Source organism: Pelecanus crispus, chromosome 12, assembly GCF_030463565.1.
Source record: "Pelecanus crispus isolate bPelCri1 chromosome 12, bPelCri1.pri, whole genome shotgun sequence".
NCBI classification, from domain to species: Eukaryota; Metazoa; Chordata; class Aves; order Pelecaniformes; family Pelecanidae; genus Pelecanus; species Pelecanus crispus.
In genome coordinates this window covers 25,262,325-25,286,136 of record NC_134654.1, presented here as the reverse complement: position 1 = coordinate 25,286,136, position 23,812 = coordinate 25,262,325, and the positions used below count along the sequence as shown (strand labels likewise).

The 23,812-nt window shown below is 39.3% G+C and overlaps 1 protein-coding gene across 1 annotated transcript in view; it reads left to right on the top strand.

Annotated features, from left to right (window-relative positions):
* Positions 1 to 2,634: 2,634 nt before the first annotated feature.
* SMURF2 (SMAD specific E3 ubiquitin protein ligase 2) overlaps positions 2,635 to 23,812 on the top strand; it is a 45,625-nt gene continuing 24,447 nt past the window's right edge. The window contains exons 1-4 of the mRNA XM_075719426.1: positions 2,635 to 2,710; positions 13,393 to 13,431; positions 15,096 to 15,204; positions 23,342 to 23,475. Of these exons, the coding sequence (XP_075575541.1) occupies positions 2,635 to 2,710; positions 13,393 to 13,431; positions 15,096 to 15,204; positions 23,342 to 23,475 (358 nt within the window). The remainder of the gene's footprint in view (positions 2,711 to 13,392; positions 13,432 to 15,095; positions 15,205 to 23,341; positions 23,476 to 23,812) is intronic.

The following is a 23,812-nucleotide window of genomic DNA, read 5'->3' as shown; positions in this document are numbered from 1 at the left end:
TGAAGGAGTGTAAAGGGGGAAAAGGCTTGTGCCCTCTTTCTTCCTTCGCTGTTCATATAGCTGATCAGAGTTTTAGCATGTCTCTGGTCTTGCTTTATTTGATATAAATTGCCTTATTTGCTCTAAGATATGTAGACCATAGGGAAACAAAAGGAACTAGGTCGTTGGAAGGTGTTTAGTGTTTGTATTGGGTTTGCATGGCAAGGTTTTGGTAGCAGGGGGGCTACAGGGGTGGCTTCTGTGAGAAGCTGCTAGAAGCTTCCTTCATGTCCCACAGAGCCAACGCCAGCCCGCTCCAAGGCGGACCCAACGCTGGCCAAGGCCGAGCCCATCAGTGACGGTGGCAGCACCTCTGCGATAACGTATTGAAGAAGGGGGGGAAAAACCCAACCTGGCACAGTATTAAATAATTGAGATGTAAGAAGATAGTTGTGAGAGGAAAAAATATTTTACTTGGTAATTAATGTTTTGTTTAGCAAATAAACAATAGGCAGGGGGGTGGCTGGGGTAGCACTCAATTAGCAGGTGAGATCCCCAAGGACCAGTGTGCCTAGGAAATGAATGTAAAGGTTCCTCTGGAAAACTGGGTCTGGCACCCTTGCTCTTACCTTGCATGTGCAGCCATACAAGAAATGGCAGAAATCAGAAGTGATATTTAGTATAAGGCTTTGTGAGTGGAACTGCAAGAGGCTGAGGGTTTCGAGAGTGAAAGGCACCAGAGTACATGAGGGTTTTCCATTTCTGCGTCCCCTCAAAATCCCTTTCGGGTCCACTCAGACTTTCTGAAGCTCGTAACTGGTGTTTGAGATCAACGGCAATAGTTGCATGCTCATTACGCTTGAAAGCTGTTCTGCCTTTGTAGATGCCTAGTAATAAAATATCTTCTAACTTCTTGGAAATATGTTCCTGGATTTTTATTCATTTACTATACTGCTAGGGGTGTTGATTCACAGTGTTACACTTTTTACATTAATGCAATCAGCTTTATACTCCTCCTTTCAGTCTCACCTGCTTCCCATTATCTTTCTTTGTCTTCACTCTCTACTGCTTATTATCTTCTACCACGTGCTCCTCTTTCTCCAAAAATTCCCGTCTTTTCACCGCTTGAACATTGCATCTTCCCAAAAGATGTCTGAAGTTCTAGTTTAAATTGCATGGTAAGCTTTTTTGGGGCAAGATTCTTTATTTTCACGTATTGGCAAGCTACTTCATCTGAACTGCCTGGTGGTCTGTTTCTTTGAAATCCCTTTCATATTATTTCTTACAGTAGTATATAAATTGTACTGATTTGACTAAATAATTTAAGCAACTTGTATAAAAACAAAGCAAAACAAGAAAACCAGCGCTTTAATATAAGTTGCTTTATTTCTGTTGAAATAAATAGGATTGCTCATCTCTGCTTAACAGCAGCTGCTTCTTAAACTGTTTGGATTTGATCTGTAGAACACATCTGTTTACACAGAGAAACTAAACTGAATCTGTTCGTATTAAAGGACTGCAATAATTTAACTAAATCACTTTATAAATTGTATAGTCTATTGATACAGTTATCTCCTGGAGATGAGGCTTCGTGGTTATCTGATGGGGGAAAAAGACTGGACTGAGGTGCATGAGAATTTTAATAATGTATGAATGGTGACGTCTTGGTTTTCTGTATGTACTTTCTTTAAGCAGCTGGTGTTTTCCCCACTTTTACGGTGTTACGCTTCTGCAGGTAGAGACAGAAGTACATAATCAGAGGCACAAGCCTAGTAACCAGGTAAAGGTGTGCATATATAGTCCACACATCTCTCTGCTGACCCTGTGGTTTTTTGGCAGGAGCCAAACTGTCAAGTTCCAGAGAGGCAGTTTCCAGAGTTTGAAAGCACTCCACTAAAAACAGTTTTCCCCCAAAAAAGTAAATACAGGGATATTGTGCTTAAATATTTCAACTGCATTAAAGGAGGAAGAGGCAGGATCCACATATTATCAGGGAGACAGATCAGAATCCATGTCTGAAGTTGTGGATATTAATGATAATGCAGGAGGATGTAAAAAGCGCATCACTCATCTGTATTCCCCATATAATAGGATTTCAGTACATCAGGTGTAGTAGTAAAACAAAATTGTGCTGAACTAGGGGTTTAGATTAAGGATGGATGCTTAATTAGTGATTTTTTTGCTAGTGATAGTATTGAAATCATGATCTTCATGAACTCTTTAACATTGTTTTGGTTATTAGGGAATGATTTAAAAAATCACTGAAGTGTTTCAAGTTGTGTATTTGAAATGCTAGAATTTACTCTTTTTTTTTTTTTCCCACCTAACAAAAGTTGTCACCTTAGCTGTTGTCATGTCTTAGGAATTGTTTCTTGCAAAGCAGCTGACAATCCTTTTCTTAGTGTTGATAAAATTAATATTTACAGGATTTTGCTGAAGAGTGGCATGAGAATTACTCATCAAGGGTGAATGATGTGCATGCTTTTGGCGTCTTCCTTTTTTTTTTTTTTTTTTTTTCTTGGTGGTTCTTTTCCTTTTGCCTCTTCCCAGAAAAGGCCCAGCAGTAGCAGTGTCCCCCCAGGATCACGGCTGTAGCGCAGACAGAATTCTGAGACTTCCTGTTTAAATCAAACGTGTGGCTGTGTCCCGACAGGGATGGCAGCGGTCCTGCAGTCTGGAAAGCTGCTGGTATCTACAATTCTTGATACCCAGGAGTCTGGGTTAGTTGCAGGTGCCTCTTGTCTGAAACCCTTTTTAAAATTCAGGGCATTTTTGTCTGGTTGGTAATTAGATCATGAATTTCTTTTGTTGTTGCCTCTACTATAGATCATTCAGAGGGTGGAGAGTGTTACTGCAGTGAAACAAATCCGAGGGCTCTGCTTCTTGTTAGCGTGTTTTCCCCCCAGCACGTTTTCAGAGGTGCATGAAATACATCAGACAGAACAGAGCTATAATTTGTTTCTCGTGTTAGCTTTTTTCCCCCATCCCTGTTCCTATGAAAACAAGCTGAGAAATACATGGGTAAATTTCCATGTTACCTTTTTTATTTACCCGTGCTCAGAGGAAGAATCCTGTGCAAGTTTTGCAAGTTGATAATTTTGGACTAATCACTTATGTCTAAACTGGGTCTTGGTTAAAAAATAGCAGCTGGGATTTCAAACAAGTCTTAAAGGATTGAGGTAAGATTTTAGCACAATGATTCTTAAGAGTCTGAGATAAGAGTACCCCCTTTTCTTTGCCTGAGCCCTTAAATACTCTTTTATTTCTGTACTTCTAGGATAATTGAGTTAATGCTTGTAATAGAGTTTACTTCACTCACACTTGCATGTAATAACCTCCTCTGCAGGTTTGAGATTAGTTAACCTTGGAAACGTTACTTTAAAGGTTTTTTTTTTAAATGGGAATTATGTTTTTAATACTGCGGGAAGATAAAATAATAGTAAAAAAATTGAGACGATCATACAGCGAATATAACAGTGAAGCTGGTGGGTTCATTTATCCTTAATGGATTTCTGTTTCCCACGCTGATTTGTTTACTGGAATACAATTTTATACTTACTACAAATGTGAGAAACAGAAGAGAGAACTTTGAAATGAGTCTGAAAATTGATCTTTGCTGACTTTTTTTTTTTTTAAGTATTGCAATAGCTGTTAATTTAAAGCTCTGTTGTTTCCTCCCTCTCCCCCAGCCCCAACTGACCAGCATAGCGTTCAGTCTCTGTAAGTGGTGTATTTATGATGACTTCATGGTACAGTAGTGGTTTTTCAGATGTTGAAAAATGGACAAGATGTGTGGGTTAGGCCATTTTGGAGTAGGGTGGAGAAGTGAAGTGGAATTTCTAGTGTATGAAAGTTATGCATTGGAAACATCCTGGCTGGTCTGAGAGGCTCCATCCACACTAAACCAGGAAATGCAAATATTCGCAATAGCCTTTGTTTTCTTAGTTTCCCACGTGTGACTTCTGCTTCTTTCTCACTGTTTGAGGCTGTGACTGAAGCCCTGGCTTACACAGAGCCCTGGTGGGGATGGGTTAATCCCGTATCATTCAAATTTAATTTGCATATTGGGTCTATAGTTAAAAAAAGGCAAACCAACTTGCGGTTTTGCATCTACATGTTCAGTTTTGCTGGTTCAAACGTGAATCTCCATAAAAGAGACTTGTAAACCTTCATGGCAAGATTTGAAATGCTTGGGGAGGGTTGCTACCTTCGTTGCAAAAGTGGCGGCGTAATTTCTCTCCTTTACCTCTTGACAGGCGTATCAAATAAACCGGACCCATGAATAGAGTCGGTGACGTGTGCGGCAGCAAGGCGTCACTGAATGACTCTAGGAAACGTGAATGCATCAGTTGCTTGAAGGAAGAATTCAATGGTGGTGGTGGGGGTTGTGTTGTGTTTTACTTTTGGCTTGGAGTGGAATAAGGGAGGAGAAGTGGAAAAGGAAGCCTTTTGTTTACAGTAAAACAATACTGTGAAGTAGACATCATGATGTTAAAACAGGAGTCTAAACATGGCAAATCTAGGCAGACTCCATCTGGCCGTGTCCAGGAGTCATTCAGACAGCCCCGGCACAGGCTGCCGGAGTCTCGAGTCGCTGTCGTGTCGTCCTCCCCTTACGGGAATTTAAAATAGCCTTGGAGACTCTGTCCCAGAATTTTATTATTGCACGAGATGAATGATTTGTTGGCCTAACTGTTTATATTGAGTGATGCAATGTATCTTTATTAATGTTTCTTCCATGATAAATGTGTGATGTTTTAATTTTGAATTTTAATCTCCGTGAGTTATATTACATGCAAGTAATATGGGTCTAGAATTCTAAATCCAGTCAAAGCACAACCTACTCTTACAGGGAGAATTTAATACGTTGAATGTGTTGGAAAGAAAAATGTGCTGTTACTGGGTTAGTTTCTGGCATATTTTGCAGTGATTTAAAGTATATTGCATTATTGGGACATTTTTCACTTCTGGATAATCCATATAGCTGTTTGGTGCTTGAATGCAGGTTATTGTGGTTTTGTTTGTTTAGTCCCAGAGGAATAATTCTTGTTTGCTGAGACACAGATTTCTGACTGACAATGCTTGTAAGCAGGTGCATGTGATCCTTTGAAATGGGTTTCGTTTTACATGCAGTGTATTAAAGATTTAGCATCTGGCTTGTGTTGAAGTTGAACTTGCAGAAATGTGTTTATGGGACAATTTAGAATTTTAACAATTATTAAAAGAAAGTCTTGCTAAAAGTGCTTTTCTATACTAAGGTTATCCTAACATGTATTTTAAAAGTGTTTATTTTAAAGCTGTCTACCTTGTGTTTGGATATCAGCCTAGCAATAATGCTTTTATATGTCACTTAGAACTAGTGTTGAATATTTTTTTTTCAACCTGACAGGTTAGTATTTAATAGCACTTTAAAAATTCATTAGTACTTCTGAATCCTTCTAACGCGTATTCCTAGTAAGACGGTTTGAATTGGTACGTGATTCTTAATTTACATTAGATTTAAACTAGGTTTATCATTCTGAAAGAGAATTGGAAATTGGTTTCCTACCAGTATGAACTGTAAGTGTACCTGGTAAGATAGCTGTGCCTGTTGAAGAAGTTACCATCCCTTCCAAGTTGTCCTGGCTCCGATAGCTCTGGGGGCAGAGGGGATCGTGTTATGCATTTCCTAATTCACATCAGGAAAAGATACCTCGATGAAACAGCTGATGATGGTGGTTTGAGGTTTACCTGGCAGCTCCAGAAGGCAGTGCTTACACTGCAGCTCTTTCCGGCTGCAGAATCATGGATCTAGGGGATGGTGGAGAGTGGTGACATGATGGAGCAGAGGATGTCTGAAATCAGCATCGGCTCGTCCGGTGTCCTTGGGTGAACTGGGCTTCCCTGCACACGTCATGTAGCACCTTCATCTCGGCGTGTGCTGCCTCCATGCTGGTCCCAGAAGAGGATGGTGTTTGGAGTTTTTAATTTGGGTAACGCTGAATTTCAGATAAAGTGTTGGGGAAAATAATTAAACCTTTTTAAGAAGGGCATGCCAGCCTCTGTGTGTGTACATGTTTTGGACTAACTCTAGTTTAGAGCTCGTTAGGTTATTCTGAATTTCTAGTGCCTTGTGAGACTCGGAAAGAGCAGCTGCCAGTAAGTAAAAGAGAGCAGCCTGAAAGCAGTTGTGTATATACTTGCATGAGAAATGCTTTTTTCAGCTTTTTGATTCTATGCTTCTGAGTGTGCTTTGGGAAATAGAAAATAACACTCCATCTGAATGTTTAAGGTTAAGATTGTGTCTTTGAAAACCAGAAGGGTGTTAGGTTGTTAGTTTGGTATCCTGATGGCAAAAAATCTGCTTTTAAAAAAATCACTTTAATTCTTTTTTCTTTTTTTAAATAAATGTCTAGAACTGCAAAACAGAGACAGGAGGAAAAACTAGCAGTCTGCGTTAAAATAAAAATGCTGGGGGGTGTATCTTGTTTTTAATGCTAAAACCCTCGCTGGTACGGAGTGCACTTCTGCAGTGCAACTGCAAGTTACCCTCAGAAAGGTAGTCTGGCTAATCCTCCCTCCTTTGCAGCCATGTGCTTCTGCCACTTCCTTTGCATTAGATCTTCGCATGGCGTGACTGCAGGATAAGTCAACGCAGCTCTTGGAGCCAATGGCAAGCTAATCCATCTCCCCAGAAGGTTAATTTTCTGTTAAGCCAGTTCAGCTTCCTGATCTACCTTGCATCCGTATGATTGCTAGACCTGATTTGAGAGAGGAACAGCTGCAGCCCTCTTTATTGTTAGGTGCAATATGAAACCTTCCAGCTCCTGGTGATCAGTGATCACGGTTAGAATAATGGTCAGCTGCTGCATTCTTACCCATTTCATGTTTCAATACCTTCTTTACTCAAACCCCCTGTGCACCTGTAAAACATGTATTTGTTAGGTTTATCTATCTTTGTGTGTCCCTTCTGGAAGGTAATCGTTTGCAATCTTCTCAAATGCACAAATTTCATTAACTTAAATTTACTTAAAGTAAATTCTTAGTTTATGACCGTGTTCTGTCACGTAGTTTGTTCATCTGCAGAAAAGTTTCAAAGGAAATTAAAATTGAAAGGAAATGAAAGCGAAAAAAAAATCCTCAGATTAATGGAAAAATAAAATTTAATGTGAGTAGTTGGGATAAACAATTTTATTTCAAAACCTTAATTGAGAAAGTTATTACCTCAAAAGCTGTATTTGCAAATCTGTATGGCGTTACTTACAGCTCTTTGTTTTGTGAATAGTTGAAGACCTCCTTTTTTATATCTTTCCATGTGGGAATTTAGGCAGGTCCAAGGAGGGAATGCAGGCAGAAAAATATAAGTTTCTCGGTAGTGTGCCAACAATGGAAGAAAACAGTAGGAATTTGTTAGAAGCGTTTAAAGTATTGAGCTATCCTGCTGGAACCTGTGCACGGTGTACTGTTTGCCCGTCGTTTTTCTAGAACAAATAAATTTATGAAGAGTTTTCTACAACGTGGAGAGAAGTACGTCGTGTCAGCCGTAGGTCCAAACACCCCAAACAATTTCTGGGTCCCAGGGGCAGCCATCCGAAGGCGAGGAGGGGTGTGTGTGCGCGCGCGCATTCATTTGTCTCCCTCCCTCCCCCAAGCAGGCTCATTCCAATCAGCAGTGTAATTGGAATGCAACCACAGTCTGGAGGAGGAAGGGGAATTTTTGGCAAGGAGAGGCAGAGCAGTTGGGAGCTTTATTCAGATTAAAGCATAGACGACCATTCATTATCAGTATAACACACATTAGCAACAGCATAACATTGTGTTTCTACAGCTGGGACTTATTTTAGTGATTGTATTGCACCGCGTATTACATGCAAACAACTGGGATCTGATCACAAAAGGCAATGCTAATGGCTTTCATTAAAAGATGGTGTTTCTGTAGGGGGAAGAAAGACTTGTCTTCAAAATGAACTATTGTGGTAAAAATTGATAGGCAGCCCGTCCTTCTCCTCGCTATCCCATGTGTTACATATGTTCTGGAACAAGCACTTTTTCTGGGAGAAAAACCCTCGGGGAAAGAAAAAAAACCAACAGGAATTACAGCGTTAAAACTGTTGGTTGGATTCAGAAGGCTGAACTAGTTTTTCTACGGTGATGACACATGAAAAGCCAGAAGATTAGCGAGCGTAATCTTAGCTTTGGGCCCAGTCCCTTTCTTCCCGCTCCGCACTCGGGGCTGGCTGTTGGCACAGTCTTGTTGCTTACGGACGTCTGACGTGACGGGGGCTGTTTTCCTACTAGGTCACCTATTGAGTTTTAAATGTGGTGGTTATGCGTTTCCTTCTGCTTCTTCAGCTGGTATACTCGCTTCCATGGATTTGTGATTACTTTTACTTTCTTACCTGTCTTCCTGTATCTTTCACTGATAGTATTGATGTCTTTCCAGTATATGCATTTAAAAGTTACTTGCTTAAGAAAGATTAATTTTTAATACAGAAATTCTAAACCCAATGTTATTTCTGTTGTGGTCATCTACAACCGTAGCCCTGAGGTGCTATTACCTCGCGCTGCTGCGTACGAACACATTTAAACCTTGTAATTTGTCATAAATCATGAGACGCATTATACCTGATAGATGAGAGTGTACAAACGTACAGGTAACACAACACTACAACATACCTGTGAGGTAAAGTAGTGTTATACCCATTCTGCAGGTGTGAAAGAATGTGGTGAACAAATTGGCTATAAACAGTTTGATGTAGGTGGGAAATGCCCATGAGGGTTGAATACAAGATCACTACCCTTAAATGTCCAAGTTCCTTAAATTCAGGTAACAATTTGTTAATGTTGCCTTCATCAGTACTCATTCTAGTTCTGTTAACCAACCATTGAAGGTGAATAGGATCATTGAAGACTCTTAGATCATATCTAAGATGTGGTGATTCTGTGAAATCTCATAGATCTTTATCACTTTTTACTTGTTTTCATTGCAAGTTTCCTAAATGACACTCTCCACTTCCATGTTCTTCATGTTCTTCCCTTTAAGTATGGAGACCTTGTATGAGAGAGAGGATTGGGGTTTTTTTTTTTTTTAACTATTCTGAAATAAATGTAACTTTTTAATACTTACATAAAATAGTGGTAATGTATAATATAGGATACCTTCCATAACAACACTTTGATGTCATAAAAACTTTGATTTTTCTGTAAAAATGGAGTCCAAAGTAAAAAGCATTTGTAACGAGTTCTTCAGTAGCTAGCAAAAAGAGTAAGAAGAGTTCAGAAAATGAGAAAAACATTTATTTTCCTATAAAATTCACATTTGCAAAAATCATAGTTCCTTCCAATTTTTTTTGTGGGTTCCACCAATTTTTTCATCCCCCTCTATAATTGCATGTAAATTTTAACAGCTAACAAATAAATTAGATACAGGAGTTTGGGGATATTAAATATTTTGCATTTACTTGCAATAGTTAAATTATTTTTCAGTAAACCTTTCTTAGTCACTGGAGTAATAAATCAGAAAAAGGAAATTGGCAAACATGATTCACTTAATTCCTATTTTTGAGTATTTGAGAACTATGCATAGCAAAGCGGTCATGGAAGGAGACTAGGTAGCTTATAATATTATGCTCTCTTCATGTTTCTGCAAACTGACGTGAGTAGCATTTGTTAGAATGAGATCATAAGGCATGATAAAAAGATATTTAATGAACATATAGTATGTAAAACTGACGTGCATGTTTGTCTTGGCACGTATCTATTGTTCCTTCATATTGGAATACTAATGTTCTCTTTTCTGTAGACTACCCAGGAAGTCTGCAATAAATACAAAACATAGCTATCCACTGACTCATTGATACTGTGTAATAAATGCCTTATCTACATATGTGTACTAGAAGCCATTAATGTCTTTTGATAATGCACTTATGGTGCAATGCTCCCCCCCCTTTTTTTTCCCCCCAAACCAGTGTCAGTATATATAGGCATTGGTTTGTGTTCGAGTTTCTGAAAACCTTCAGTGCAAGTTTAAATAGCTTAATGGCTTTTTTTGTTTAAAAATAATTTGAATAAAAAATGTTTTAAAACAAGCATGTACAAATAACAAATAACCTTCTTCAGTGGCCTTATGCCACCTCTAGAGGATCTATTAATGGCACGGCTGTGTAGATCTGACAAAGAGGTGGGTTTGGGTCCAGACCATCAGCATTTTAGCTTGGCTTTGTCATGAAAAATAAATCTTTCTGGTTTTTGAATCTTCGGCTCAAATTTGACATAGGATAGAGGTCTCAAAGATAATTAAGTCCCATGAGTTTTATGAGGATCGTTGCCTGGATAAAGAGGAGACCCTAGCAGTGACCTGAGATGAGGGGGGAAAAGCTGCAGCGAGAGATGCCGTGTTGCGAGACCACTGGAGAGTCTGCGTGGGAGAGTGTCTGTCTAAATGCCCTACCGGTGGGAAAAGCCTCAGCTATGCCTTTCAGTCAACCAGAAAACATAAATCCATAGGAAACCAAACTTCCTTAGTTTTTATTCTCAAGGAACTATTAATCAGTTGGTTATCAGAATATTCAGAATGGGTTGTAATACAGTGTTGAAACTGCTAGAAAAGTGGAGCATAAACTCTGGTACTTTTCCCACCCAGAAAAACTCCTGAGATAGATTAGAGCTCTGTGCGTGGAAGTGGATTGTTTCTCTTAGAACTGAACTGATGCTCCTGGGACCTGGGCTTTTTCACCTAGAAACACCTGGCAGAGGTGGTGGTAATGGAAGATTTCTCAGCATCTCTCCTGTTTTGCTACAAAGCCAGGATGGGTTGACATCTGACTTGCCTTAAATGTGGTTACTAGAGAGGGGAATATTGAGTGAAAAATATTAGTTTGTTCACTCATGGCTAATTGTTGGGGAAATGGTTATTAGTCTGTATGTTGTGTGCATGCCCGATTTTATAAAAATGGGACTTTGGTTAAATTGCACTGGCAAGCCTGCTTAATATTTTGAGAAGAAGTGTTTATAATTAGTTAAGCTTGCAACTTCTCTCTCAAAAGATTACTCAAACCTCTTTTATTTTGGACATTATACAATTTCAGGAACATATTGTATGGCTCACTGTGCTATGGATGAATTTTGACTTAACTGTTGCATTTAAAGCCTTCAGCTTCACTTGACACTTCCTGTTTCTTGTAATGGGTAAAATTGTGCAAATAATTGTATCTTTTTGAGATACTTAAAAAAGTGGCCATCTATATCAGCATCTATTTTACTTGGGAGTTTTTCACCACTAGATGGAAGATGGCTGGTGAGCAGTAATCTCTTTCAGTTCTTGGACGAGTGGTATCTGTTGGCAACCTGGGCTGAGGATATTCTTGGTGTAATATAATCTTCAGGAACTACAGAAGCATTTTTCTAAGTTTGTCTTATTATCTGTTTCTTTAAATGTCTTTTAAGTTGTTACCAATTGTATGGATAGAGTAGACTTTAAAGTGCCGGGCACATGGAAGCCTTTAGCAACTGCGGATTTTTATTACACCGTCCTAAGGACGTTATTTGAATGTTTTGTGGAGCAGATGGTGATGTGAGAGTCTCCTATACATGCTTGAACTCCAGGTATCAGAAATACCTAAAACGTTTGGTGCTCTATTAGTATTTTACTACTGTTGACTGTTTACAGTGGGATTATTGGGTGAAAATCCTTTAAGTAGAGCTCTGTTTTAAGATTGCCATTATGTCTTTGAATGGAGAGAAGTAATTTTTTTACTTTTATCAGCTTTTAAAAAGAACAACTAATAAGAACCTGGAACCAGGCAATTTTTTTTTAGGTGAACAGTATTGTTGTTAGCACCCCCCTTGCATCAAACTAATATACTGAAACTTTTCTGGGAGCTTATATTTATACACATCTTTCCTGTGGTATATGTCAATGTGCAGGGGATTGTTTCATGACTACCTGTAGTCATTAATAGGTGTCCCCTTATGTTTTATGGAGGGCCAAAACTTGTTAGACCTGAGTAGAATTTTAGCTAGATTTTACAGTACTGAATTCCCATGGAAAGCAGTTCACTAAAATCAACATCTTTATGAACATAAAAATTGGGAAAATATGAATTCCATTGTTTTAAAATAATATGTAGCTTTGACTGTGCTAGCATGCAGAACTATTCAGGGTGGTGCTTCTCTACCCTGACCCTGGAAATCTCTGTGGGAGTGCTCATGGACTACCTCAGCTTGCTTTTATTTGGGCAGGTACTGTAAAAGAACTTGGAGAATCAGTAGCCCTGCAGGATCAGTTTGAGGATATTCTATGGGTGGAAGCGTGACCAGTTTTTGTTTGGTTTTAGGTGACGTCTGTGCGATGCAGTTATTGGATGCACTTTTCTGTCTTTGCATTTCCTGGTAGTAATAAGTATTGGCGATCTCATAGGAAAAATACCCAAAGAATCATATACTGAGGAGTCTTCTGCAGCATTGATTCCAACCAAAAACCTCTTCCCACTCCCCTTTTTTTTCTTTTTTGTACTAGCTGTGGGAATTCACACTTTCACTCGATACTCAAGAATCCTTTCGTGTTATCAGTAAATATTTTAATGTTTCACAGGGGAATCTAATACTTCCTGCTTACTAAAGCTGCGATAATAGATAAGCATATGTAGTCGAACAGTGGTGCATTTTGTGAGGAGAAGTCTTCTGTGTGTACCTTGGCATCTTTGTATGCAAGTTGTCCTCTTTGACCTTTTATTTATTTATTTACTCTATTCTCATATGAGATTGTTTTCCCTTTGGTATTTTTAGTTGACAAGTGCAAATGTTCCTCCCTTTTAATTTAAACAAAAAAGCCTGAAACAATTGTCAGCTTCTACAAATAAAACATATCTTTGGAACTATCAAAACTCTGGCATTAGAAGTTAGTCTACTCCACCCAAATGTTTTTCAGGTAAAAACTTTTATTTAGTTTCCACACAGGACAACAGAGAAGCCTAGGCTGCCTAATGCACTTTCTTTTATGGTCAAGGAAGGTCTGTAGAACTGAACATAAGACCCTGCTTGTGAAATACCACTAATTTTACTGGCACAATTGTTTGTGCCACCATATGGTCAGCTAGTTAGAAGTGGTCCGGTTCCCTCACGGGGTAAACACAGAGCTGGCAAAACCATTGCGGGGGGCGTTCATGTGAAACTGTGGCCTGAGGAAAGCACTACTACAGCACTTCCACTATCATCTGCCTAAAGGGAAAGCGCCAATAGGTGACACTTCTGGCTCAGCTTTCAGGAATTATTTCACATGACAATCTAAATGATGTAGAAGCACAGTTCATTTATGTTCATTCATTTTAGTTTGAGCAGGATTTTCTGGAATTCTGGACAGGTAAATGTTTTTTGTTTCGTTTTGCTAAAGTTGGGAATCAGTGACTGAATTTTGTATTTCTGTTTTTCTTACAGTACTGTGTGCAAAAAACTTGGTGAAAAAGGATTTTTTCCGTAAGTAGCTGTTAAAGTTTCATATGTTTATAGATGGGATAAATATTATGCAGATTCTGTACATCAGTGTTTGCACGTGATCATTGTATTAAGATATTTGCATTAACGGAGCTGGGGACTTTGTTTTCACGCTGTGTTATTTCAGGGCTTCTAATTTTTTTCTTAGGTGACACTCATCACAGATTCATAATAATAATTAAAACACTGACACACTCTCTCTGTTTTTGATCAGAGTGGGGAACAAATTTACTCTCTCAGGCAAATTACATGTTTTTCAATTAGTGCCACGTATTTAATAAAACGTTTTTCATATAAGAACTTTTTGTCCAGCAGACAGATGTACATCTTAATTATTAATAGTCATGTCATAATACTTACCTACTCTGAAATTATATTTTAATTAATTTTAATAATGTTTTGAAAGAAGCGCTAAGAGGTGGATGAAGGAGGCAGAAAGGAATGTTACTGGCGTGTAGGCATGCACGCACAGATCACCTGCCTGCTGCCTCCCCGTTGGGAGTAGGAAGAATTTGAAAGATCAGACCTGAACTTTGAAGGGATGATACAGAATTATATTGTATTTTGTGATACTTCTAAAACTTGCTTTATATCTGGATTTTTGCATTGATTGCAAGTTTTCAGGTGTTTAACAGTTTAATAATGCCTAAAACAACCCCTCAAGACTTGGAATCTGTGGTGCATTTCTGTGCTGAAGCACAAATCTCACAAGGTCCTGTTCTTCCCTTTCCCCACGTGCTTTGCCTTTATCCCCACGTACTTTGTCTGACGCTTGTCTTGAACCACTCTGCTGCTTGACTGGCTCTGTTGTGAGTCACCTGAAGAAGCGGAACTGGTGCAAAACTTGTGCTACAGAAAATGCGAATAAAGTTTCACCAGCTTAGTTTCTTCAGCTGACTCACTGGGCATTCAGATGAGGGGAGGAATTAGTATGAGGGGAAAAAGGGTTAGGACCGCATGACTTACGGGCGTTCGTGGTGGGACCAACCCTTTTGGTGTGAGTTAATAGGTTGGTTAGGAGAGCAGTTGCAGTAGAGCTAATTCTAGGCTGCTCTGCTCCTGCTGCTTTCCCATCCTCAGCCATGTAGCCCAGCACCGTCTTTGCATGGATTTTTGTTGATCAGCTGAACCTGTGTTCAGTGTTTCCAAGGTACTAAGCTGGCAGAAAACAAAGTAGAAAGCTAGCAGAAAACGAAGTGGACCTCAAGAGCAAGAATAACCTTTTATAGGTGATTTCCTGTAATACCAATAACAATCAAAATTGCGATTGTAATTAGTCTTAAAAATAGGAAGAATATAAATCTGTTTTCTCTGCCTTTTGCTGAATTCTTTGTATACTAAGAATTTACTCAATCCTGAATTAGGAAGATTAAGGTGTTCAGATTCCCCCGCCCCCCCCCCCCCCCCCCCAACGTGTTTGACTTGCACAACTTTTTCTTGGTCTGTATCAGTGAAATAAATTGCTAATTTAGCTGTTTCCGGTGCTTAATATGTCATGTTATTCCTGTTCATTAAATATGGCTCTCATTTGTGAATAAAAGGCAACTTCAAATAAAATATTTAAAAAAAAAAAAAAATTGGGCAATGATACAGGACTTTAAAGGATCCTGATCCATTTGCTAGCTTTTTTCTTTTCCTCCTCTTAGGACTTCCTGATCCATTTGCTAAGGTTGTGGTGGACGGATCTGGCCAATGCCATTCTACAGATACTGTGAAGAATACACTTGATCCAAAATGGAATCAGCATTATGACCTGTAGGTGGTAACAGTGATAACCAAAGGTTTGAAGTGAAATCCTCTAAAGTACACAGAAATTTTCAGATGTTCATAATACTGTCCTATTTACAGCTTGAAAAGTATCCCAGAGTTTATTAGCTTGAGTAAAAAATACATGTCAAAATACCGCTTTCTCATTTCCCTCAAAATCTAAACACTACGCTTGGTTTTCTAGTGATGATGTCTGCAGCATGCTTTATGTGTACTATAGCATTATTTTATTGTAATATTTCCATGTTAACATCCTGCTCTTCATGCTATTTTTGTCTGTTGCAGTGCTACAGTGTCTTTTCTTCTGTGTGCCTCTTGTTCAGTTTTCTCTCTTTTATGTCATTTTCTGTCCCAAATTACGGTCTCACTATAAATTACTATGTTGTTGTCGTCACTTGAGCGTCTTTCAGTGCTTTTGAGCAATATAATCAGTATAGAGTGTATATTTCATGTTTCTCCTCTGTCTTTCTAAAGCATAGAATATTCTGTATAATAGAAGTTATTAAAGCTTTTATTTTTTTATATAGGCTTCTTCATGTTTGTGCATGCTTTATTTTCCCTGTCTTTTATCCTTTTATTCTTTATCTTTTTCCTTGGGATGGAAGATGAGGAAGAGAAGTGAATAGTTTTGCCTCATTGTATTCTCCTTCCTTTCTAAGGTGTTGTTCTGTTCTCTGACTTTTTTCCCCGTGGCTCCATTCCCTATCTATATTATTTGAAATTGTTTGAGCATATTTATGTTAGCTTTGGATGTCAGCAAACCTAGAGCAAATCAAGTATTAGTACACAGAGAATTTCTTGTCCCCCTTTTTCCCAGTGAAGAAGAGCAGCTTGATAGGTCTTTCAGCAGAATGTGCAAGGCCTGGTTTAAAGTGATGTCTTGACCTACTCTTTATTTGAATATCCAAGACTAAGTATGTGAAGTAAGTGTTCATAATGTTTTAGTGCAGTATACAAAACATTCGCATTGCTGCTTAACAAAATATCATTGGCAGTTTAGTGAAATAATAGCACTTTCACTGAGGAAAGCTGTAGTATTATAGTTTTATTATTCAAACTCAGTCCAAGCTTAGATTCTGCCTGTGAGACTGTAATTCAGTGTCTAATGGTGAAATTTGAGAGTAGATTGCACCGATCTTGCGGCTTGCAGCCACCAGAAGTGGAAGGCCCCCTTTCTCTCCTGTTTCAAGCCCTTTCCCAATTTACTGCATGTGTTCATGCTGCTTCCCTTGCACTGGATTCAATTCACTTAACCCAGAGCAAGGTGGCTGGATAGGGGGCAAAAATGTGTGTGATTCTTTGGTGATGAAATAAGTTGCATTGGGTCAGTAACAGTGTGTCTGCATTAGTGTGTTAGCTTGCATCAGGAGTGAGTTTTTTGTAGTGAGTCTCTCAATCATCCCCACTTGCTGTGTTTTGGCTTCCTTCATGAAGCCGTCGTACAGTCCATGAACCTGCCTGCACTGGACGAAGCTGAACCGCAAGGTGCGTCCCCTGAGTACCACCGATGCTCTCCTGCTGACAGGAGCTGAAGTTGACAGGATCAGACTAGAGCTGAAGAAAACTCCCTGAAATGCGAGCACAGACTTTTATTGGGTTTTAGTTTGTGGGTGCATTAATAAGCATTAATGCATAGCTTTACAGGGATAAAAGGAGAGTGCCACTGTGACTGAGAGTAAAGCCTTCCCGTAACCGTTGTACGGCTGGGGAAGGGACACTTTTGAAGAAGGAATGGTGGGCCATCATTTGGCAGTTACCTGCTACTAAATTCTGTGTTGAAAATGTCAACAGTTCCCTGCGTCTTCGCCAGTATCTGCCGGTCGTGTCTTGGCGTTTGAAGTGCTGTGGTGACAATGCGAGTAAGCAGTTGACAGGAGTGGGGTTGTAAGGGACGCGAAGTGCTCCATGGGCTAAGGACTTGGAGACTTGGTCCCCCTCTGGAGAAGGAGCGGAGGATACTGGAAATGAGAGGGGATATTAATGTGCGATGAGAGTCATGGGCGGGGGGGGGGGGGGGGGAAGTAAAATCTTTAGAAAAAATTCCTTTCTGGTTATAACTTTCAAGGAAGGAGAAGAGAAGGCATTTTTACGTTGTTTTATAGAACAAGTCATGCTTGTATCTGGATACTGTAGTTGTCTTAGCTTTGAAGCAAGACTGTGATTGCATCCAATATCATATATTATAAAAAGCAGAGATAGAAATGGGGTTTCTGGCAGAATGTTTTGCTTGGGCAGATTTGGGGCATCTCTTACTGGATTGTCCTAAAGAATTTAGACCTGCATGAAACTTTTTCTTTGGGGGGTGGGGGGTGTGTTTTTGGTTTGGGGTGTTTTTTTTTTTCTTTTTTGGGAAGAAGATACCTAAAAAAGCTGAGGTTTTATTTAGTTAGGATATTATTTTCAATATAAATTCCTTGTCCTGTAGGGAATACTACTTTGCTTGATTCTGGCAGTTGAATTTGCGCGTGACAGAGGTATACACAGCATTTCTAATCCAAAGTAAAATTTAGCGTTATGTCAGGCCTTGTAATTTGAAAATAATCCTCTACCTCTCAAAATTTTCCTCATAATCATTTAACCTCTTTTACTGTCCTGCCTGTTATTCCTTACTCTATGGAAATTTATTTCCATTTATAAACATCAGTCACCTAGTCTTCAGTTCCTATTTAAAACAGCAGTAAAGATTAGATCTCTTTGACACAACAACTCACTGCCTGGCTTTTATCTTAAGGTAACTTTTAACCATAATATACCCAGTGTCAGGGCTCAGCTTTTCATCTGCACCAGATACTAAGATAATTAACTCTTACTTTTGGAAATAAAAATAGAAAAATAGAAAAATAATAGGAGCATCCTATTGCTAAGCACCTGATGGCAAACCTCATAGATTACAGGACTTAATCTTTCTTCTCATCCTTTGAAAATAATAAATTTTTTAAACTTCCTAGTGTTTACCCTAACAACACACCATTGCATGGGAACGCTAGCCTCTGCCTTATGACGCTTCCGTCAGGAAATGCTTTGCACACCAAGCATAACAGATGGAGTCTCGGTGGCAGCTTGCCTGCTCCTGCCACCACGCAGCGTAGGAAATCAACCAGGGAAGGTGCAGTTATGTAGAATTTTTTAAAAGAAAAATCCTGCTTTTTTTTTTTTTTTTTCCCTACTATGAAGATTTCTGTCAGTTTTTAAATGACCGTAATAGGCTTATGTGCAATAAAACTGTCTCTTGGCTGTGTTGGGTTGATCGAAGTGTCCCCAGCCTGGAATTTGTGTAATATGTTAACAGTGCTGCTAATTAACAGTCTCATGTATCATGTGATGGCATATGCAAATGGTACAGTAAGATGGATCTGTTGTGATATATTTATGCAATAATGTCTGAACTGAGTTGCGAATTCCAAGGGAATTGTGTGGCTTGCTAACCTGATTCAGCATAATAGATATTCTGATGTATAAGATTTTTTTTAAAAGACCTCTGCAGCGTTACAAAGAACAGAAAAGGTTTTGCTTTTGCCTTACGTGATTCTTAATTCAGATCTTAGCGTGAAAGGAAGCAGTTGAATTAGTTGCTTAGATTCTTCAGCCTAGATGGGGGGGCGGGAAATCTGGGAGGCTTTCCAGAAAGAAATTGCCAAATAGTTGCTGTCTGGATGCAGTTTAATGTCAGTAAAATACCATGCTTGCCCTGGATGCTTTCCCCTTCCTTATTTTCAGGCTTGTTTGTGTTTCCCTATTGTTCAGGCCTTTCTTCAAAGCTTTGAATAACCAGACTTAACGCATTTACAGACCTTTTCGCATTCAAAGCATTTAAACACTACCTAAAACAGCAGTTCTGAAACTTAACAAATCCCCTTTTTCTCTTCCTTCCCCTTTCTTCCGTTCTGTGATAGCCTCGATCTCTCCTACAGCCTTCCCACGCTCACCTGTGCCCTGTAGCCTACTCCAGCCCTCCTCAGCAGCCTCTGCCCTTAAGGCATAGCAACTCATGGTCTGTTTAGCTCTAAATGATACTTGTACCATGATCTCCGCCAAAAGTGAGTCCTGGTCCCATCTTTACTGTGTGCCCTTCAAATCTGCACCCCTAGGCTCTAGCATGGACTCGTTGCTCTCCTCCTTTGTTACACCTCTCAAATGTAGCCTCACCCAACTTCTGCAACTCCTCCTCTTCCCAAAACCTCCTTAGTGCAGGTTCTAGTGCTGTTCAGTGCCTTCACACTCTCAAGCCCCTGCACGGCCCTGGCGGAATCGCCTTTCTCCCCCAACCCTCCAGCTGTACTTTGCCTGGTTATTGCTAATGATCCTGGGTTTCTCTCAGGGAGAGAAGGCAATAGCTCTGCTGAGTGCTAGTTTAGACAATCCCATCCTAGATTAGACTCCTGAAGAGCCCTCAAACAGCTCCTTGCAACAGCTTTGCCTTCTTGACATGGTTGTTCAGACCAGTTTGATGAAGCTGATGCCCTTTGCATTTAGGGTGAAAGCATTTCTGGGTCATGTTTGGCCTGTATCAGCAGATCTGGCCATTCCAGCTCAAGCACATCAGGCATACAAGTCTTTGCTGAACTCAGGTGGGTCTGTTAGGAACATCTGGAGCAGGAGCCCTCTTTTCTTGCTGTTTGCATGGTGCGGCTGCTTTTACAGTGTCTTGTAGGCTCAGCTCAACGTTGGGTTGGGTAGCACTGGGGAGGAGAAAGGAGCAGCCAGTCGGTGCCACGTGTCTGTGCTGTGTTCCTGTCTAAGGCACAGCCTTTGGCTGGCTCTCTTCTGACCATCCCAGAGGCTCAAACCCCCTTCAGTTGCTACCAGCGATGAGAGCAATGTCAGGGTGAAGGAAGAGAGAAGAGAAAAAAATTGCGATATTTTTCATTATGTCTCTTCGCACCCTCTTCTCCCCCAAGCTGAAAACAGCTGCTATCTCAAAGCATAAAACTACCATTATATTAGAAAAATTTCAGAAATGGGAAAATGGAGACACAAAGTAAGTAATTTGTCCAGCTCATAAAAAGAGTCTGTGTGACAGCATGGATTAGAAATAGGGAATTCCTGGCTTCCAAGCCTGAGTTCATACCTCTTGATGTTGCATTTTTCTCTCTTTCTGGAGGGAGTACATCTGGCTGGTGATCAGGAAGAGGTGTGTCTTTTGAGGAATATTTTTTTTCCCCCCACTTTCTTCATTCTGCTTCTCTTTACCAAGCCGAACTCTTCAGGGAAAGTGTATATAATGACATGGGGATGAAAAGTCACTTGATACCAAACCCTCCTGAGTGGTATGTTGGCTCAGAAGGAAAACCACCTTGGCAAAGATAATTTTATTTAGACAAAGTAACAATTGTCCCTATGTTTTAAAATTTGATTAAAATATTTTGGAGGTTTCTAGTATGTCATGTACTTGATTTTTGTTTAGAAATGGAAGTGCTAAGAGTAGGCGTTTTTCTTAAAATTTCCGAACGCGCAATTCCTATCCAGACCCCTAATTTTACAGATTGAGGAAATATGGGCGTTAGCAAAATGTATATGGAAATTGAATTTCCAGGTTTCCACTTCATTAATACTAATCCTGTTATCTCTGTTGAAGTAATGAAGCTGTGAAATACATATTGCTGATAGGGTAGTTTTTAGAAAAAAATAAAAAGCTCTAAGAACTTTAATTATGAGGAGGAAGAGAGAGGCAGCCAACAAAATGGGGTTTTTGTGTTTTTTGGTTCTGTGGTTTTTTATTTCTTGGTTTTTTTTTTTTTAAACTTATTCACTTTATTTTTTGAACATTCTTTTTTAATAACAAATAAAATTCCTAGCTCAGGCTTTTATGTTGGAACTTTATTGCCAGATGATGTAAAACAACTGTAACTTACCCACCAAATGAATTGGAAATGTCAGCTTGTCCTACCGTCACTCTCTAAATGCAACCATGTATTTTCATGCCTGAAATTATGCAGAAATACAGATGAAACACTTTGCTATGAAGTCAACTAGCAGTTACTGAACTATTTCTTTTCTTCCTTTGGAAAAAAAAAAAAAAGATGACATTTTTATTTGGAAAATGCAGCTTGTCTTGCTTATTTCCTTTAAATGTGTGACTCAGCCGGGTTTTCTGGTGCAAAAATCAGAGTAGGTTATAGTAGTAATATAGAAGTCCTCACCTGTTTGGTATGGATGGCTTACTGTCTGCATCTCAACCATGAGAACCTCACCCTGAAATGTTACAGTAATTCTTGGAAACTGTGTTGTATATTCAGCTGTTCTACATATTATTCGAACTGTTCTGTTATGAAACTGTATTTAACCATATACCTTTGACTTTTTTAAAGCAACAAGGAAAACTGGAAAATTCAAGACAGGTCATGATAAGTCTTTATTTTTAAGTGCACCTAACTTGTTCTCATAAGAATTTATTTTAAGTACATGAAACATTGTAGACTGCAACTGTGCACGTGAATACTCATCTTCATCTCTCGTTTCTTTATGCAAAATTGGCATTGTCAAGGTTGTAAGGCCAAAAATCTGACCTATATTCTGCAATCAGTTTACTATTCAAAAAACTGGGGGGGGGGGGGGGGTTGTGTGAAGTTTGTGTTTTGGCGTTTTTGGTGTTTTTTTCTTTTTGTTTGGTTTGTTGTGGGTTGGTTTGGTTTGTTTTGGTTTTTTTTAAATGTGCACTGGTTATTTTAAACCATGCTCATGGGTATGTGCCTACAGTTAGGCTTTTCTGTCTTCTACTTCTTGGGTCAGTCCCTCTCTGCAGGTGGGGAAAAGAAGTTATCAAAGTTCTGCTTTTTGGAAAAGGAAAAATGGGCAAACTGTTAATTGAGAACTTACCTGATCACAGCTACAATTTTAAGCCATGACAGTTAGTTCAATTGTTTGGTTTGCCAACCTTGACAGTATCATTTCTATCTTTATGAAAATATTAAGATGTTTTAAAGCTGATAAAGTCTCAGTCAATGGGGGAGATGCATTTACACATTGGTTGAGTTTGATCAATTTTCCTTAAAAAACAAACAAAAAAGCACTTGGAACTAAACTGCTGAAGGCCAGAATTTGTGGTCTGGGAAGGGAGAACTACAAGCAGTTCTTGGGATCTAAGCCATAGTTACAAATTCATTTTCCTCGACTTGAAATAACTATAATAATTCACTATTGGCAATAGCTGGTTTATCTTGGGTGTTTTGAAATTATCCTCTGAAAGTTTTGAGAACAAAAACTAGCTCACAAAGTAATTGCTTCTGAAGAGCAAAGCTTCAAACAAAAAAGCAAAAATACAATAGCCTACAGTGTCCAGGTTTCCCCAAGTCGGTGAAATGCAGATGTAGGTTTTGCAAAGCATTTCTGTGGTAATGCTGCGAGGAGGCAGTCCGCATGTGAGGAGAGGGGGAGGGAGGGGAATGTGGCACATCACAACTAAGATACCGTATGAACTTTTTGTAATGGGTCACATTCGTAATATGCAATGTGCGTTATAAACGGGGCCTTTCTGAGGCTTTCTTAATAGTAAATTAGCTTCCCAAAGATTTGTTAACTGCAGATTTGTAACTAGGTTTGCTTTATATTTTCCCTGAGCGCTCAGAAGAGCTCTAAGCGAGCGTGACTTGCATTGGCAGTGGTTGGAAGAGTAGCCTGAAAAGCAGTGGCAGATGAAGCGCTGCAAAAGGGTGCTAAACCGATAGTTTCTGTCCTGGCATTTGAACCGTTCTGCCTGCTAGCGCTGCTCACAAACACGTGCTGCCGCAGGCATTGCCATTCTCTTTGGTTAGGCTGAGCATAGGCATGAATCTAAGCGTGTTTGTCGCTGCTTGAGGAGACGGGGTCCCCGGGCCAGCCCACAGCCTGTTCATGTTACTGTTTTAAATAGATTTCGGTAGACTTTGGATTCACATGAATGCCTTCTTCCAGAATCAGGATTTTAGATCAGTTTGTATTCAAGTAACTTCTTCATAAGACATGCTTTCATTAAAGTACAAGGTGTACATCTTCTCTGAAGATGACTTACTCTCTCTTGCTGATACAGTGTGTGTTAAATATTTAGTGTAATGGTTGATAGTCTTTTTTTCCCCCAAGGTGATTTCTGGAGCATCTTCAAAGTATTCAGTAAGTGCTATTCACAGTACTGTTTTTCCACATTTTTCAGATATATTGGGAAGTCGGATTCAATAACAATCAGTGTGTGGAATCACAAGAAAATTCATAAAAAGCAGGGAGCTGGTTTTCTGGGTTGTGTGAGACTTCTTTCAAATGCAATCAACCGCCTTAAAGACACTGGTTGTAAGTAAGCTAAAGACTAGAGTTTCTTCTCTTTCAGACCAAACTTTCATGCACAGGCTTTTGAAGAGTGACAGTTAATTGGTGTGTTGTTGGTTTTTATAAAGCTTTTATATTCCAATTGGTTTGGTAGTTTATAACAGTGTTCTGTGGCTGAGGATAGCATGAGTAGGTTAGAGAATGTAACTTGCCTTTGGCTTCTCAACCACTTTGCTCCGTTACCATAGACAGTGGTAACTTCAGTGCTGCAGTCTGGTTGTGGATTGTCAAGACTGAACTTAATGTGTTGGAATTCCAAAGGAAGGCAGATTCTAATTACCTTCAAATTATCTTTTTATTA